The sequence below is a fragment of the Scylla paramamosain genome, chromosome 25 (assembly GCF_035594125.1).
Source record: "Scylla paramamosain isolate STU-SP2022 chromosome 25, ASM3559412v1, whole genome shotgun sequence".
In the NCBI taxonomy this organism is placed as follows: domain Eukaryota; kingdom Metazoa; phylum Arthropoda; class Malacostraca; order Decapoda; family Portunidae; genus Scylla; species Scylla paramamosain.
Window position 1 is genome coordinate 7,364,459 of NC_087175.1, and position 19,657 is coordinate 7,384,115.

At 37.4% G+C, this 19,657-nt stretch overlaps 1 protein-coding gene across 5 annotated transcripts in view; it reads right to left on the reverse strand.

Moving 5' to 3' along the window:
- LOC135113190 (intermembrane lipid transfer protein VPS13D-like) overlaps positions 1 to 19,657 on the reverse strand; it is a 475,970-nt gene that overhangs the window by 337,488 nt on the left and 118,825 nt on the right. For all 5 annotated transcript variants that reach the window (XM_064028315.1, XM_064028317.1, XM_064028314.1 and 2 more), the window contains exons 18-25: positions 14,685 to 14,880; positions 14,202 to 14,380; positions 13,527 to 13,669; positions 13,066 to 13,302; positions 12,614 to 12,973; positions 12,052 to 12,176; positions 6,412 to 6,529; positions 3,924 to 4,116 (exon numbers count right to left, since the gene is read on the reverse strand). In XM_064028315.1, the coding sequence (XP_063884385.1) occupies positions 3,924 to 4,116; positions 6,412 to 6,529; positions 12,052 to 12,176; positions 12,614 to 12,973; positions 13,066 to 13,302; positions 13,527 to 13,669; positions 14,202 to 14,380; positions 14,685 to 14,880 (1,551 nt within the window). The remainder of the gene's footprint in view (positions 1 to 3,923; positions 4,117 to 6,411; positions 6,530 to 12,051; positions 12,177 to 12,613; positions 12,974 to 13,065; positions 13,303 to 13,526; positions 13,670 to 14,201; positions 14,381 to 14,684; positions 14,881 to 19,657) is intronic.

Sequence of the window (19,657 nt, forward strand, 5' to 3'; positions counted from 1 at the left end):
CAGCCCATCCATCTCTTTCTTGCATTATATCCACCACTCTAGAATAAAAACTCAATAAGTTTGTAACACACGATCTCCCTCCCCTAAATCCAAATTGTTGCTTTATTATCACTTCATTTCCTTCTAGATACTGCATCCATTTATCCTTCACCAATCTTTCACACATTTTGCACACCACACTTGTTAGAGACACAGGTCTATAGTTTAAGGGCTCCTCTTTACTACCACCTTTGTAGATTGGCACTGCGTTGGCTCTCTTCCATTCAATTGGGACTCTGCTTTCAATTAGGGAGCTCTCAATAATATTATGTATTACCCATGTCAACTGCTGATTGCACTCTTTTAGTATCCATCCTGACACTCCATCAGGTCCAGGGGCCTTCCTAATGTCTAGTCCCTCCATCTGTTTCTGGACATCCTCTTCAGTCACTTGGATTTCCCCCAGACCCATTTCTTCACTCATCTCACTCTGCCACACAAATGTTTTCTCTTTTGTGAATACTGATTGAAAACGCCTGTTCATTATCTCTGCCAATTCAGCCGGATCCTCACACATTCGACCATTCACTTTCAATCTGCTTATTCCTTCTCTATTTTTCGTTTTGCTGTTCACATATCTGAAGAATAGTTTTGGTTCCTCTTTGCATTTGTCCATAACATCTTTCTCATAATTTTTCCTTTCTTCTCTAATAACCCTTACATAATAATTTCTTGTAGTTGTGTAGTTTTGCCATAGCTCCTGCATATTTTTCCTCCGCCATGTATTCCATGCCGTTTCCCTCTCCTCCCTAGCTATTTCACATCTTCTGTTATACGAGTCATTATTATATCTTCTCTTTGTCTCTACTTTTGGTACATATCTTTTCACTCCCTCTTCATAAATATTGATGAAAGCTTCCCACTTCTTTTGCACATTACTTGCTGTGATAAGTGTACTCCAGTCCGCTTCACCAAAGTATCTCCTCATTTGTTCGAAATTTGACTTACCAGAATTAAATCTTTCACTTTTATAATCTTCACATCTACTTTCCTCTCTTTTTTCTTTAATACAAAACCTTATCATGACATGGCTGCTTTTCCTAGTGGACAACTATAGTTCATGTCTTCTATAATATCTGTTTCTTTTGATAATACCAAATCAAGTCTTGATGGCTCCTCTCCTCCTCTGTATCTAGTGTTTTCTTCAACCCACTGTGTCATAATATTGTTCATTGCCAGTTTCAGAATCTTATCTCCCCATGAGTCTTCTCCTCCTCTTGTGTTCCACTCCTCCCAATTTATCTCTTTACAATTAAAATCTCCCATTATAACAATTTTGTTGTTTTCTTTAATTTTCTTTACAAGCCATTCTTTTGTCTCACTCAGCAACTGTTCATGCTCCTGTCTATTCCAGGTCTTTGTTTTTGGTGGGACATACACCACTTTGACATATTGTAATCCTCTTCTTACATTTATTAGTTGTAAGTTTAGGCCTTCCACCAAGCCTTCTACCTTTTCCACACTCTCCACCCTGATACCCTTTTTAACAAGCATCATCACTCCACCTCCTCCTTTTCCACACCTGTTTCTTATCCACATATTGTACTTTCCCCCTCCTAAATTTGGTGTTTCTGAATCTCTTAAGTTTAGTTTCTACCATTGCCATGATGTCTGGTTCATTTGCTTTTATAAATTCATTCACTTCATCCATCACTGAAACTAAACCATCCACATTAGTGTATACCACTGTCCATGTCCCTCCCTCTCCTACAGCTGTGCCTGTGTGTGTGTGTGTGTGTGTGTGTGTGTGTGTGTGTGTGTGTGTGTGTGTGTGTGTGTGTGTGTGTGTGTGTGTGTGTGTGTGTGTGTGTGTGTGTGTGTGTCATTCACCTACGGTTGTCTGCTGGTCATCCAGCCAGCCGTTACCCTACAGAAAGAGCTCAGAGCTCATAGTGACCAATCTTTAGGTAGGACTGAGACCACTCGCACACCACACACCAGGACAGTGAGGTCACAACCCCCCAGGTTACATCCCATACCTACTTGCTGCTAGGTGAACCGGGGGCTACACATTAAGAGGCTCACCCATTTGCCTCACCGTGCCCGAGATTTGAACCCGGGCCTTCTTGGTTGTGAGCCAAGTGTGCTAACCACTATACTACGTGGTGTGTGTGTGTGTGTATGTGTGTGTGTGTGTGTGTACTTAACTAGATTTTACCTAGTTGTATTTACCTAGTTGTGAGATACAGAATTAGAGCCACACTAGACTCATGCTGTCTCATCTCCATATCAATTTTTTATCAAAATTTTCTTTAAGTTTATGGACTGTCTTCGCACACACAGCTTCATCAAAAGTTCATTTCACACTGCTATGCTTCTGTGGGGAAACCTAAGCTTCTTGATGTCTCTTTTGCAAACACCCCTTTTCAATTTCCTTCCATGTCCTCTGTTATCTCTCATATCTGGTATCACAAGGTCATTCCTGTCCAACTTTTCCATCCCTTCCAATATTTGATATAGTACTATCAAATCACCCCTTTTCCTCCTTTTTTTTCCAGTGTAGTCAAGCCCAATCTCTTCAAGCTCTCTTTATAACTATACCCTCTTAGGTTTGTAGGGATTTTAGTTGCAGCTCTCTGAATTCTTTCTAGCTTTCTGATATTCTTCTTCAAACTTGGTGACCACACTAGTACTGCATACTCCAGTATTGGATATATCATTGTTATCATTTTTTTTTATCATATTTTCATCAATATAGCTGAATGCCATCTTGATGTTTCTCAGCAGAATGTATGTTCCTCCAATGTGTGTGTGTGTGTGTGTGTGTGTGTGTGTGTGTGTGTGTGTGTGTGTGTGTGTGTGTGTGTGTGTGTGTGTGTGTGTGTGTGTGTGTGTAATTGGCACTGAGCAGAAAATTTTTATTTGTGGCCCTTATTTATTTATGACAGGGTGTAACACAAGTTTCTGTGGATATTGCTAGAGTTAAAAGTACAGGTTATTCTAAGTGAAAAATATTCTATACACATGCATTTTGAGGCCAGGTGACAAATACAGTGGCCAGTCTGGGTAGGTATGCATGTTGGAGAAACACCGTGTCCACATGCTCCACATTACAGTGTGTGGCATTGTCAGCAGTTTCTTCTAACATAATCATGCAGTACAATCTAAACATATTCACTGTCACTGTCTTGGTGTGAAACAACAAGTGACTGGCTATTGTGGCTAGCAATCAGCTGATTTGCTCCTAGGCTCACTTCTTCCCCCTCTCTGCTCAGGCAAGGCATGGTGTAATGTAGCCTTTAATTTTATTTGTCATTAATTACAGCCATAATATCATTGTGTAATATTTATCAGTAAACCACCTGTCCGACAATACCACTCATCTCATTAAAAGATACTGTAATGCCCCAAAACTTGTACAAATGATAACTGAATAACTCACAATTTCACCATCAGACATCCCGCCATGAATACTCACCTGGTTGTTGTCACTCAGAAACGCTTGAATTTCATACCACAACTAAACAACACTTCAAAATTCATATTAGCATGGAACATTTTCCACTTAGAAAAACCTGCTCTTTCACCTCTAGCAATATTCGCAGAAACTCATGTTACACCCTGTATAAAATAACAATGAAAGAAATCTGGAAGTGTTGGGAAAGCTGGATCTTGATTTTTAACAAGAACCCTGTAGATAATTTCCAGTGATTCAAGATCAGTTCAAGAGACCATAATATCAACAGGACCTATTATCACATGCATAGTGCTTATATATATTTAGTCATACAACATTTTGATAAAACTTCAATGTAACCTAATTTGAAAATCATTCTCTCTCTCTCTCTCTCTCTCTCTCTCTCTCTCTCTCTCTCTCTCTCTCTCTCTCTCTCTCTCTCTCTCTCTCTCTCTCTCTCATGTATTCACCACTAGGACCCAATTACCTTTTGCTAACAAGTCCCATAGCCATCTCTGTGGCAGCATGCTTGAGGGAAGATGCCACAACAGTCATGTAATGCTTGAATTCAGTGGCACAAGACCTCAGCTCCTTCAGGAAGTGTGGTGAGTGGGTGTAGCAGACAGAGGCAAGACGCAGCTGTACTCTCAGATCTTCATTGTCTACTGTCTCACCCAACTCTGCAAACCAGATGAAGAATTTTTCAACAAAATATTATTATTGGTAATGGGTAATGACAAAAATTAAGTAATTTAAGTAAGAAGATATGATCCAGAATTTGACAGGATTCAAATCCTATTGGCCTAGTGCTCATAAGTATGAGTGTAGTGCATCTTAGTCAGACACAGTTCAACTCCTTCAACAGCAACACAGGATCTGCTCTAGTGACAACCCACATACCAACACCTCAGCAGACCCTCTTTCACCACTCCACCTTAGACAGCAACATGGGATCTGTTCTAGCAACCACCCACATACCAACATCTCAACAGACTCTCTTTCACCATTCCAACACATGGACAACTCCAGCTAAGTAGCCTGACATGTTCTCAGGCCTGTGCACAGTTCAGCTCATTTAGTGCTACCAGAGATCTGCCACACAAATTAAATATTTATAACCTGAGCCTATAACATACAGTGAACAGAATGCCCAAAGAAATGAGAGTTAAATTCCCACTTCAATATCCCAGAATTTTAATCAACATGTGTTCTTCAGTAAACATATACAAGAAAACATAATGCCAATTATTATGAAAATATTAAATTTAAATATTCATTATACTTATAATCATCATTTTAACTTCTTAGTTATTCCAATATTATCTAAATTTGGAACTAGAATGTTCCATATAACACAAATAATGACCTAAATTAAAATGCATTTCATGCTTATATTCAAAGTTGTGATTTTGGTATTTAGGTAAATGCAATAAAAATTACATAAAGGTTTGGCACCTAAGAGATAGCAACTGAGAGAAAAACAAATATACAAGCAAATTTACAAATGTTTTCTTTTTATGTAACTCATTTGTAAATCACAAAATGCATAATTAGAAATTCTTCTACAAGCATGATGAATAAATTCCTCCTACTAAAAAAAAATTAAATTTGTCTTTTTTTATGTAGAAGGGACACTGGCCAAGGGCAACAGAAATCCAATAAAAAATAATAAAAAAAAAAAAAACCCACTGAGATGCCAGTCCCAGAAAAGGGTCCAAAGCAGTAGTCAAAAACTGAAGGATAAGTGTTTTGAAACCTCCCTCTTGAAGGAATTCAAGTCATAGGAAGGTGGAAATTCAGAAGCAGGCAGGGAGTTCCAGAGTTTACCAGAGAAAGGGATGAATGATTGAGAATACTGGCTAACTCTTGCATTAGAGAGGTAGACAGAATAGGGGTGAGAGAAAGAAAAAAGTCTTGTGCAGAAAGGCTGTGGGAGGAGGGGAGGCATGCAGTTAGCAAGATCAGAAGAGCAGTTAGCATGAAAATAGCAGTAAAAGACAGCTAGAGATGCAACATTGTGGCAATGAGAGAGAGACTGAAGACAGTCAGTTAGAGGAGAGGAGCTGATGAGATGAAAAGCTTTTGATTCCACCCTGTCTAGAAAAGCAGTATGAGTGGAACCCCCCCCTCCCAGATATGTGAAGCATACTCCATACATGGATGGATAAGGTCCTTGTACAGTTAGTAGCCCAGGGGGGGGGGGAGAAAAACTGGCAGAGACGTCTCAGTGAAAAGTGCAGCGAGAACTTTAATCAGCATTACAGGAAACAACTGTGATAAACACATGATCCTCTTCTTGTTTGATAGTCAACTCACTGACATCCATTGCCATGGCCTATCTTTAACAGGCAGAATGAACATAATGCAAAAAAGAAGCAGATCATTTTGCTAAGCAAACAACTGATCAACTGTTCAACAAAAATAATATGCCAAACACCCAAGCTCAGTCTCACATTGCAGTGCTCTTATTGAGACCAGAAACCACTTTCCCATAGTTATAATTTGTTAGTGGTATTCAGTCTCTCTCTTACTATTATTTCATATCTCATGCAATACAATATAGTTGAAACCATATGAATACAAACAAATTTAGATTAAGAAAATTTTTTAAACTTTCCTATTTGTCTTGCAAGACCATATGCATGCATGAGAAAGGATTGTGTTAATAAAAACAATACATTCTAGACCTTCTTGCATCACTACCACTTCCAGTCCTCTAGCAGAATCACCAATTGCAGTGCTTTTGCAGCACTATACACTTATGATCTCTCTTATAACACCAGCAGTTCAAGCTCCCCTTCTTGAACTGCCATTTACAGCCCCTACTATAGCACCACCACTCACACTTTCTCTTGTATTGTCACCTTCACCTCTCTTGTACTACTTCTACTTCTAGCTGCTTCTGAAGTGCCACCTCTTCCAGTCCCTCATACATCACCTCCTCCAGTAATTTATGTAACACCACCACAACTCACTTTGGTTGATCTGAGTGAAGGTCAATGGGCGGATGACCTTGAAACTGAAAGCACGATGAGCATTATCCATAGCTGAGTATGAGCGATACAAGTCACTGTTGAGGTGTGAGAAAAGGTCCTGAGGAAGAGAATAAGTATTTGTATTATGTCTGATGGTACTAATTTCTAGGTACTCATTATCATCACTCACTTATTATCTCAGAGAGAACAAAACAGAAAAAAAGAAAAACTACTTCTAGAGCAAACCTTGAATTGTGTACTGAAAAAATGCATCTAGTTATTACTTTTTGCAAAGCACCAAAAGACAGTATGACTACCAGCTATACAGGTTATACATTCTTTATATAGAGGTGCACTGTATTCACCCTCTATGTAACACCCACAAAGACACTATTTTTTTCAGAGCCAACATTAAAAAAACTGTTTATACAGCAAAGCAGATGACAGTCAATTTTAAAAATATAAGTGCAAAGACCTTTAAGTTAGGGGACTTTGCTTTCACTGTTCCTTTCCACCCTTTAGATGCCAACCTGTGCACATCAATCACTGGAATCAATGGTCATTGTCATATAGTAAGCTAACCATGATAAAGTCCAATGAACAGAAAAACCATCAGAGTGAAAAGAGGCAAACGGGTACCACCAAGTACAGTCAGGACACTGCAAAGGCAAGGCTTCAGTTCCACTATGAGCCTGCATTAGACACGATTCACATTAGAATGTTAATGAAAGTAATAGCAAAAAATTACAATGGTTCTGACCATTCTGAGACAAACCCTCCCCAAAAAAAGTTAAATATTCTTGGACTGCCTACAATACTCATTTATATATATATATATATATATATATATATATATATATATATATATATATATATATATATATATATATATATATATATATATATATATATATATATATATATATATATATATATATATATATATATATATATATATATATATATATATATATATATATATATATATATATATATATATATATATATATATATGTATATATATATATATATATATATATATATATGTTACAGTCAATACCTGAATCCAGACAATTTGTAAAGTGACTTATTTTTTCAGGCAATTTGTGAACTGCCTGGTTAGGTTAGGTTAGGTTAGGTTAGGTTAGGTTAGGTTAGGTTAGGTTATAACCTAACCTAACCTAACCTAACCTAACCTAACCTAACCTAACCTAACCTAACGTAACCTAACCTAACCTAACCTAACCTAACCTAACCTAACCAGGCAGTTCACAAATTGCCTGAAAAAATAAGTCACTTTACAAATTGTCTGGATTCAGGTATTGACTGTAACATATATATATATATATATATATATATATATATATATATATATATATATATATATATATATATATATATATATATATATATATATATATATATATATATATATATATATATATATATATATATATATATATATATATATATATATATATATATATATATATATATATATATATATATATATATATATATATATATATATATATATATATATATATATATATATATATATATATATATATTTTATGAATCACACACTTGGCAACCACATGTTACAAAATCAAGTCAGCCTGTAGAACTAAATGGTTGAACATAAATAAAGTGGAGCAAGCTATTCAAATAGGTAATGAGCAAGAAGGAACATAATTTAGTTCAATAACACAAGATATAATATGACTAAGAAAGAAGTGATGAAATGTATATATACTCAGCAAGACTGACAGGATTGCCCACAAACATTGTTCTCATAAAAATATGCTTCACATATACATTTCTGTCTTATATCACTTTTTCTGCAAAATCCGAGAGCACCCTCATATTCAGGAATATTTCATGTTCACAAAGACATGCTTAATTTCAAGTGTAACTTTATAATGGCTGGACATAATAATTATCAGTAAAGTGGTGTATAAGCCACAAAATGTTATTACTTAACTTGAACTTTTTTACATAAGAGGACCATTAGCTAAGGACAAAAAAAGAATTGAGCAAAAAAAAAAAAAAGAAAAAGAAAAAGCCCACTTATTACCAGCTCCCATAAGATGTCAGATAGAATGGTCAAAAAAAAAAAAAAGTGTCTTGAAACCTCCCCCTTGAAGGAATTCAAGTCATAGGAAGGAGGAAATACAGAAGCAGGCAGGGAATTCTAGAGTTTACCAGAGAAAGGGATGAATGATTGAGAATACTGGTTAACTCTTGCATTAGAGAGGTGGACAGAATAGGGGTGAGAGAAAGAAGAAAGTCTTGTGCAGTGAGGTCACGGGAGGAGGGGAGGCATGCAGGTAGCAAGGTCAGAAGAGCAGTTAGCATGAAAATAGCAGTAGAAGACAGCTAGAGATGCAACACTGTGGCAATGAGAAAGAGGCAGATGACATTCAGTTAGAAGAGAGGAATTAATAAAATTAAAAGCTTTTAATTTCATCCTGTCTAAAATAGTGGTATGAGCAGAACCCCCACACATGGGAAGCATACTTCATACATGGGCGGATAAGACACCTGAACAGAATTAGCAGCTGAGTGGGTTAGAAAAACTAGCAGAGAAGACTCAGAAGACCTAGCTTCATAGAAGCTGTTTTAGTCAGAAATGAAATCTGAAATTTCCAGTTTAGAATATAAGTTAAGGACTGACCAAGGATGTTCAGTATAGAAGAGGGGCACAGTTGAGTGTCAATGAAGAAGAGGGAATAGTTATCTGGAAGGTTGTGTCAAGTTTATAGATGGAGGAATTGAATTTTTGAGACATTGAACAATACTAAGCTTGCTCTGCCCCAATCAGGAATTTTAGTAAGATCAGAAGTCAGGTGTTCTGTGGCTTCCCTGCATAAATTGTTTAATTCTTGAAGGGTTGAATGTCTAAGAAGACATGAGAAGTGCAGGGTGGTATCATCATCACAAGGGTGGATAGGACAAGAAGTTTGAGAAGATCATTGATGAATACTAGGAAGAGAGTGGGTGACAGGACAGAACCGTTAATAAACTTTGGAGAACAGTGACCATCTACCACAGGAGCAGTAGAACAGTCTGAGAGGAAACTTGAAATGAAGTTACAAAGAGAAGGATAGAAGCCATAGGAGGGTAATTTGAAAATCAAAGCTTTGTGCCAGACTCTATCAAAAGCTTTTAATATGTCTAAGGCAACAGTGAAAGTTTCACCAAAATCCCTAAAAGAGAATGACCATGACTCAGTAAGGAAAGCCAGATCACCAGTAGAATGGCCTTAACAGAACTCATACTGGGAGTCAGATAGAAGGTTGTGAAGTGACAGATGTTTAATAATCTTTCTGCTGCGATAGATTAAAAAACTTAAGGGTGGCAGGAAATTAAAGTAATAGGACAGTAATTTGAAGGATTAGAGCATTCACTCTTTTTAGGAACAGACTGAATATAGGTAAACCACCAGCAGGAAGGAAAGGTAAATGCTGATAGACAGATCTGGAAGAGTTTGACTAGGCAAGGTGCAAGCACAGAGGCACAGTCTTGGAGAACAATAGGAAGGACCCCATCAGATCCATAAGCCTTCCAAGGGTTAAGGCCACTGAAGACATGGAAAACATCACTTGTGAAAGATCTTAAAGGGTAGCATGAAGTAATTGTAGGGTGGAGGAGAGGGAGGAACAGGCCCTGAATCATCCAAGGTGGAGTTTTTAGCAAAGGTCTGGGCAAAGAATTCAGTTTTAGAGATAGATGAGATGGTGGTGGTGGCATCAGGTTGAAATAAAGGAGGAAAAAATGTAGAAGTAAAGTTATTGGAGATGTTTTTGGCTAAATGCCAGAAATCATGAGAGGAGTTAGATCTTGAACGATTTTGACACTTTCTATTAATAAAGGAGTTTTTGACTAGTTGGAGAACAGACTTGGAATGATTCTGGGCAGAAATATAAAGTGCATGAAATTCAGGTGATGGAAGGCTCAACTATCTTTTGTGGGCCACCTCTCTATCATGAACAGGCTGTGTTAAAACCAGGTCTGGCAGGTTTAGGGCGAGATTGAGTGATGAATGTATGCATCCATGCCAGACATTATTACCTCTGTTATGCACGTAGCACACAGATGGGTCTCTGACATGGAAGCAGTAATCATTCCATGGAAAATCTGCATAATACCTCCTCAGGTCCCCCCAATTAGCAGAGGCAAAGAACCAGAGGCATCACCACTTTGGGGGATCCTGAAGAGGGATGGGAGCGATAGGACAAGATACAGATATAATGTTGTGATCAGAGGAGCTCAACAGAGAGGATAGGGTGATAGCATAAGCAGAAGGATTAGAGGTGAAGAATGTTGAGCACATCTCCAAGACAGTCAGGAATATGAGTATGATGTTGCACCAATTGCTCTAAGTCATGGAGGATATCAAAGTTAAAGGCTAGTTCACTAGGATGGTCTGTGAAGGGAGATGAAAGCCAAAGCTGGTGGTGAACACTGAAGTCTCAAGAATGAAGATCTCCACAAAAAGGAAGAGAGTCAAGATGTGCTCCACTTTGGAATTTATGTAGTCAAAGAATTTTTTATAGTCAGAGGAGATAGGTGAGAGGTATAGAGCACAAACAAATTTAGTTTGAAAGTGACTCTGTAGTCATGGTGGAAAATCCATAATATTCAGGAACATGGGCACAAGAGCAGGTTAAGTCGTTGTGGATGTAGACACACCATCCAGCTTTGGACTGAAAATGAGAAGAGGGAAAGTAGGAGGGAACAGAGAAGGGGCTACTGTCAGTTGCCTCAGACACCTATGTTTTGATGAGGGAAAGATGAAGTTTGGTAAAGGAGAGGGGACATTCTACAGATTGAAAACCAGATCTAAGGCCAAAAATGTTGCAGAAGTTAATGAAGAAAAAGTTGAGGAGGCTGTAAAGACACTTAGGGTCAATACCAGAAGAGCTGTCTGACCTGGGGACATTTGTGGTCCCCAACACAAATGCCACAATAACTTGATTTTTTAGCCCATCAAGGCTGAAAAATGTGGTAACATTGAACAAATACTGCTTCATTCATGGATGTACCTAACTTGTGCAATTGTTGAACTAAATGAATATATATCATTATCTTTACAGGAGGTTGAGTTTCACTCAGACTCTGCAGGTCAGTGGAAAGTAGAGTTGCCAACCAAACACAGAGGTCTCCATGAGATTCTTACTCAAAATGGGCTACAGTATTTGAGTATGCCCATACCATTATTGCCTGAGGTCTGCTAAATCTTCTTAATGGTTCCTATTAGAGTATGATCAAGCTTTTGACAAAATTTAGTGCAATACCAATGTTCAGATCACTGTCATTTCACAAAAAATAAAAATATGATGAGTCCTGAATACACTCCCCTCAAAGGCATACTGACAGCCACTGATGCTCTCTGCTGATATAACTGATCCCAGTATTTGATGCAATTCACATTAGCATATTGCACATTAGCAGTGACATGGCTGTATACAATTAAAACCAAGACACAAATGAAAGTTTATCATCTAAGATCAAAGCTGTGGAAACAAATGTAAATATGTTGAGTTGAAACTTAAAGCCAAGCAAACTTAAACCCATAAAAAAATTACAACAAATAAAATAAACACAAAAGCAAAGCACATAAGAGAAGATATCCACCTGTGAGCGCTCCACAATGGGGTCTTGTCCTACACTGATGATGCACTGGTGCTTGCTGCCTTCTGGAGTTACATCTCGCACCTGGAACCCTCCCAATGACCCCTCAACATTCAGGATGCCACTGTCTGCAGAACCAACAAGTGAAACTATAGCTTCATGGTCCACTTAACATTACTGATGTTGAAGTTGGCTTCAGACATCATACTAATATTCAATACAACTAGGTATGTCCTGCTTGATAAAACGAATCAAGGTCCACTTCTGAGATCACAGAGAGAGAGAGAGAGAGAGAGAGAGAGAGAGAGAGAGAGAGAGAGAGAGAGAGAGAGAGAGAGAGAGAGAGAGAAAGAGAGAAAGAGAGAAAGAGAGAGAGAGAGAGAGAGAGAGAGAGAGAGAGAGAGAGAGAGAGAGAGAGAGAGAGAGAGAGAGAGAGAGAGAGAGAGTCAGTTGTATTGCTAACTACCAATATCAAAGGAGTCCCTAAAGTGGATATTCATTAAATGATATATAGCAAATATAAAATAAAAAATTAATACAATTAGTCAGCATTATTAGATCTTACCGACAGTGGCCTGGATCTTGGCATCTGAGAGAACTGCTGTGCCCACCTTACGCCCCACCAAGTCCTTGTCCTTGTACACACCCCGTAGGAGCAATACAGTGAGCTTGTGGAAGTCAAAGCTGAGTTCACCACGAACAGGACTCTTCTCTGGAGCCACATAGGAAACCCCTGGGACATGGGGCTGCTCAACTCCACTCCCTATTTCTCTTTCAGGCTGCTGAGGGATAGTGTAAGGCATAGCAGATGCTTCTGTTGGAGGTAGGTGGTGGTGTGGATGGAGGAGCGGAGTAGAGGAGAGAGAAGGTCGAGGAAACAGTTGATGTAAAAAGCCCACCAACTCCACCACAGTCTCTTGGTTAGCTGTAGTAAGAAATGATAAAGTTAAGTACAGTAGAATCACTGTCAATTATTCCACACACACACAACAAAGCACCTTTCTCTTCCATACTCACCAATAATATCTAGAGTGTTGAACTGCACTGAGGCCACTAAAAGTGATCCCATATCCTGCTGAGATGGGCACAAAGCTGTAACATATGTCACCTCCAAGATAATGAGAGCCTCTGTGTCCCGTGCCTCAGTGAAGGACAAGGCGCTCCCACCACCACCACCACCACCACCACCAAACATTGGAGAGGAAACAGGTGGAGGTGAAGGAATATTACGGGAAGAGTGTGGTGGTGACTGAGCTGGAAAGAAAATGTAAAAACAACTGAAGCCTAATTCCTGCAGCAGAAAAAGTGAGAGAGAGAGAGAGAGAGAGAGAGAGAGAGAGAGAGAGAGAGAGAGAGAGAGAGAGAGAGAGAGAGAGAGAGAGAGAGAGAGAGAGAGAGAGAGAGAGAGAGAGAGAGAGAGTCATAATGATTATATCAATTACATATATGACAGGGATCATTCTAAATACCACAGTTACCCCTTGATGCTGCATAGGAGGAAATAGCATGGCTGATAGTGATGGGAGAGGCCAGCTTCAAGGGTGCATTGTGGTCAGGGGAGGCAGGGGAAGTAGGGGAGCATGGGTCACTGTCCAGAAGACTCCCACTCACACTGTCCATGCTGAAAGGAATATATAAATAACAAATGAAACATGTTAATATTAGGCAGGGCTTATGAGACATCTTATCTTTAAACATATGTACTTATATTTTATAGATATTGTGAAAATAATAATCAGCTCCCTTCTACATTTGTTCTTTTTTTTAAACTAAGGAAAAATGCTGAGAAATTAAAAGAAATCTGGGAAGCATATTAAATGTAGCTCACTTAGTAGCAATATATAAGGTAAAAAAAAAAAAAAGTAAATTAAGTTCCCAATATATTTAAAAAAAAATAATTCCTTAGTAAGGGGGCAAGGCAGCAAACAAGCAAACATATATTTCCTCTCAGCAATTCAAGCAAAACTTACTGCACATTTGCAGATGTAATAATTCACTCACTAAGCAAGTAAAAGTCACAAAATCACAAAATTTCACCTAATTGTCAAATGAGTAACCCCACAAGAGGTTGTCTGATCATGGACAAAAAACAAATTAACACATTCTGTTAAAATTACGGATTCAAAATCTATTTCTTCTAGCTTCTCTCTCACCTGACATGCTTGTGGCTGGCCACTAAAAGCTCAAAATCTGGCCCAAATGTCTGAAGTGCATCTACCAGGAGGAGAGAGTGCACACTGAGGGTGGCAGTGCTCTCATGAGGACGCTTGTTCAGGTTAGCCCGGACTCCTGTCACTTGGAGTTCTGCCACGCTTCTGCCGCGTGATTGCAACTGTTGATAAAGACAGTTATTTTTTTTCTAAAATAAATGAAATATTAGTGTAAAGAGAGGATTATATGAGGAAATAGTTGTGCCCATCGTGTGGTATGGTACTGAAACACTGAAGTGTTAAATGTAATGGAAATGATGAGTTTGGAAAACTACGAGTATGTGAGGAGTAACACAGAGGAACACAATAAGGAATGAAAAGGTACGAAGAACTGGTGTTTTGAATGTTGCCTAGATGAGAAGACCAACAGCAACAACAACAACACATAACAATCAATAAGCTGCATGTCATAGCTGGTTAACTTACCTCAAGGGAGAGTCGATCAACTGTGAATTGAACCATCAGCAATTTCCCTTCATCAGTAGGGGAAGCAGTTCCCTTTGGAGATCCATTACCAGTCTGATCACCAAGGGAGTAAAGGGTGTTGGATCGTGTCATGCTATCACTGATGACACTGCTGCTCAAGTCATCCCCTCTATGGTTTTCCATGTCTGAGTCCTTCCTGTTGAGCAAAAAAAAAAAAAAAAAAAGTTATTATTTATTTTTTATTTTATTTTTCTTTTATATTTATCTATTTATTTATTTATTTTATTTTTATTTCATTTTATTTTTATTTATTTATCTATTTTCATTTATTAATTTTTTTTTTTTGTGTGTGTAATTACCTAATTGTAATTTACAGAGCCTGAGTTATGCTCACCTGGTCCTGTCTACATATCTACACTTGTCCAAAATTTCCTTAACATTGTGCACACTTGTTGCCGATATTACCTCCTCACTTAGCTTGTTCCAAACTTCTATATTTCTCTGTGGGAAACTATATTTCTTTATGTTACTTAAGCATCTTCCTTTTCTTAGTTTTTTTTGCTGTGTCCTCGTGAGAAATTGGTATTTCCTTCTTGTCTTGGCAGTAGTTTCTCATTATCAATTTCTTCCACTCCATTCCACAATTTATATATCAATATTAAATCTCCCCTTTCACTTCTTTGTTCACTCCATTCCACAATTTATAAATTAGTATTAAGTCTCTCTTTTCTTTTCTTTGTTCCAATGTTGGCAGATTCATTTCCTGTCTTCATATGTTAATTTTTCCTGTTCTGGAACCATCTTCATTCCCATCCTTTCTATCCTTTCTAGATTTTTAATGTTTGTTCTTGTGGGGAGACAACACTGATTCAGCATATTCCAACTTTGGTAAAATCATGGTGGTAGTTATCTTTCTCTTCATATCTTTATCCATGTAGTGGAATGCTGTTCCAATATTTCTCACCAGTTTATATGTATCTCTGAATATCTTTTCTACATGCTTCTCTGACTGTTCACTGTCCTGTATTATCACTCCCAGATCTTTCTCTTCTTGTACTTTTATTATTTCTTCATTTCCCATTTTTATGTCCATTTTGGTCTTTTTTTTCACTTTTTCCCATTTCCATTATATGACAATTTTTCACATTAAATTCCATCTCCCAATTCTTACTCCAGTCCCAGATTTTATTCAAGTCCTCTTCTAGAATTTCACAGTCTTTGTTGTATCTTATGTGTCTGTAATTTTGCATCATCTGCAAACAAGCTCATGTAAGTCTCTACTTCTTCAGGCATATCATTTATGTAGCTCAGGAAAACTATTGGTGCCAGCACTGATCCTTGTGGTACTCCCCTATCTACTTTTCTCCTTTTTTGATTTTACATCTTTTACTACTGCTCTCATTTCTCTTCCATTTAAGTAACTTTCCATCCAGTTTTTTATTTTTCCATTTAATCCTCCTAGATTTTCTAGCTTCCATAGTATTCTGTTGTGGGGAACTTTGTCAAAAGTCTTTTTTTAGATCTAAATACACACAGTCTATCCATCCATCCCTCTCCTGTGTTACATCAGTCACTCTTGAATAGAAGCTCATCAATTTTGTTACATATGATCATTTCTGTCTAAAGCCATACAGTTTTTTTTCTGATATTACATCATGTTTTTCAAGAAATTCTGTCCACTGCTTCTTTATTACTTTTTCACAGATCTTACATACTATGCTGGTCACCAATACTGGTCTATAGTTTAGTGGTTCTTTTTTCTTTCCACTTTTATAAATTGGCAATATGTCTGCTCTCTTCCATTCCTTAGGTGATCTTCCAGTTGATAATGAGCACTTTATTATGTCACATACTGGTTCAATTAACTGTTTCCTGCATTCATTTAAAATTAAACCTGATACTCCATCTGGTCCTGCTGCTTTTCTCTCTTCAAGTTCCTCCATCATTTTATAAAATTCTTTGATTACTGCAATTTCCCACATTTGCTTTTTTCTTCTCCTCATCTTGTGGCTCTTTAAATTCTGATTCTTCTGTGAAAACTTGCCGAAACTTTTGTTTAGCAATTCACTCCTGTCTTTTCGGTCTACATATGTTTAATTTCCATCCTTCAATCTTTATAGTTTTTCTTTTAGTTTAATTTTTCCATTTACGAATTTGTAGAACAGTTTTGGTTAATTCTTGCACTTTTGAGCTATATCTTTTTCATATCCTTCCTCTTCCTCTCTCCTTATTTTCACATATTCATTTCTTGCTATCTTAAAGTCTTTATTTTTTGGTTTCAGTATCTTTTAATTTCTGTCTATGCTTCATTTTTTTTTCTTTGCTCTTTCACATCTGTCATTGAACCACACCTGTTTTCCTTTTTCTTTAGGTTTGTATAGTGGGGCATATTCATTCACTCCTGTCTTATATAGTTCCATAAAAATGTCATACTTATCTTGCACATCATTTCCTCTTTTCAGCTTTCTCCAGTCAATTTTTCTGTAAAATCTCTTAAGATTATCCATATTTCCTTTCCCATAGTTTCTCCTGTTTTCTTTGTATGATTCATCCTCCTCACTGACATCAGTCTCTATTGCTATCATAGTGTGGTCACTTTTTTCCCATGGGGCACATATATCTTAATTCTTTAGTTAGGTTGATTCCTTTTGTCAATATTAGGTCAAGTCTTGTTGGCTCGTCATCTACACTGTATCTCGTATTTTCAGTCACTCATTGCATCACTGTGTTTTCCATAGTAAGCTTCAGAAATCTTTCTCCCCCCATGCAGTCCCATTTACTCCTGCCTCAAATGTTTCCCAATTTACTTCCTTGCAATTGAAGTCACCAACCAATAGTACTCTTATTACTTTTGATTAATTAACTCAAACACTGAATAGTATTTTCTATTAATTTTTCATATTTTTTCTTGCTCCAAGAATTTGTTTTGGGTGGCACACAGCTTATTATTACTGTCAGTATTTCTCCATTATTATCCTCCAAGTTAACACTCACTTCTTCTGCTTTTCCTTCCCCATATATCTCTATTTTTGTCTTCACCTTATCTCATGTCATTATCATTGCACCTCTCCCTCCTTTACCAATCCTGTCTTTTCTCCACATTGTACTCATTGTTAATGACTATCTGATTTTCTTTTTTTATCTTTGTTTCCATGAAACACACCACCTTTGGATTCTTTTCTTTTAGTCTTGTAATTCCAGTGATGTGTGTTACAGTCCATCTAAGTTGGTATACATCAAATTCAGTCCTTCATTTTTACTATTTTTCTCTATTTTATTTTAATTTATTTTTTCCCTTTAGGTACTATTTTTTCACTGTCTCCCAAAACTGTCAAAAAAATTTTTTTTTTATAGGTATTGTGAAAGAGACCAAAGACCGTCAGTTAGAGGAGAGGAATTGATGAAATGAAAAGCTTTTGATTCCACCCTGTCTAAAAGAGTGGTATCAATGGAACCCCCCACGGACACATGAAGCATACTCCATACATTGATAGATAAGGCCCATGTACAGAGTTAGCACCTAAGAGGGGGGGGTGAGAAAATACTGGCAGAGACGTTTCAGAACACCTAACTTCATAGAAGTTGTTTTAGCTAGAGAGGAGATGTGAAGTTTCCAGTTTAGATTATAAGAAAAGGACAAGCTGGGGATGTGTGTGTGTGTGTGTGTGTGTGTGTGTGTGTGTGTGTGTGTGTGTGTGTGTGTGTGTGTGTGTGTGTGTGTGTGTGTGTGTATTTACCTAGTTGTATTTACCTAGCTGTGAAATACAGGACAAGAGCCACACTAGGTTCATGCCATCCCGTCTCCATATCGACTTTTATCTATATATTTTAAAAATTTTTTTGCACACATAGTCTCATCCTTAAGTTTATTCCACACTGTTTTTCTTCTGTAGGGGAAGTTATGTTTCTTGATGTCTCTTCTGCAAACACTCCTTTTCAATTTCCTCCAATGTCCTCTTGCGTCTCTTGTATCTGGTATCATGTGGTCTTCTTTGTCCAACTTTTCCATTCCTTCCAATATTCTATGTATTGCTATCAAATCACCTCTTTCCCTCCTTTTTTCTATTGTAGTCAAGCCCAATCTCTTCAACCTTTCATCATAACTATACTCTCTTAATTAAGCTTGCAGGGATTTTAGTTGCAGCTCTCTGGATTCTTTCTAACTTTCTTGTATCCTTTTCAAACTTGGCAACCACACTAATGCTGCATACTCCAATCTCGGACATATCATTGTTGTTATCAGTTTTATTTTTATCATATCTTCATCAATATAGGAGAATGCTATCTTCATGTTTCTCAGCAGATTATATGCTTCTCCTATAATTTTGTTTATGTGCTTCCCAAATGACAAATTATCAGTAATAATTACTCCTAGGTCTTTTTCTTCTGATCTTATAGAGATTTCCTCACTACTTATGTAATAGTTGCCAACTGGTCTTCTCGCACTTTTTCCAAACTTTATCACACTACATTTTTTAGCATGTTCCACCTCAATGACCATTCATTAATCTTAATTAAGTCCTGATTTAAAGCATTGCAGTCCTCTTCATTTGTTACTTCCCTCATAATCTTAGCGTCATCAGCGAAAAAGGTTCATGTAACTTTCTACACCTTCTGTTATATCATTTACATAAACTGTGAACATAATTGGTGCAAGTACTGAACCTTGCAGGACTCCAATTATTATCATTCTCCAGTTCGACCTGCTGCCTTTAACCCTTTCCTTCCGGCGCTTAAATTATTTTCCCGGTTTTGTATGACAGCTAAAAATAGTAAACCTAGAAATTGTCAGAAAATTGTTTGAATACAAATAATGATTTTCTCTTTGTTATTCTGAATACAATGATATACTTTGTAGCTCGATGTGACCTCTCAAAGTTGAGTTTATGCCTTATAAAGGATTCCTCCTCCTCCCGCTGTGTGATCCATCATCCAGAAACAGCCCGGAGAGCGATGACGCCGCGCGCACACAT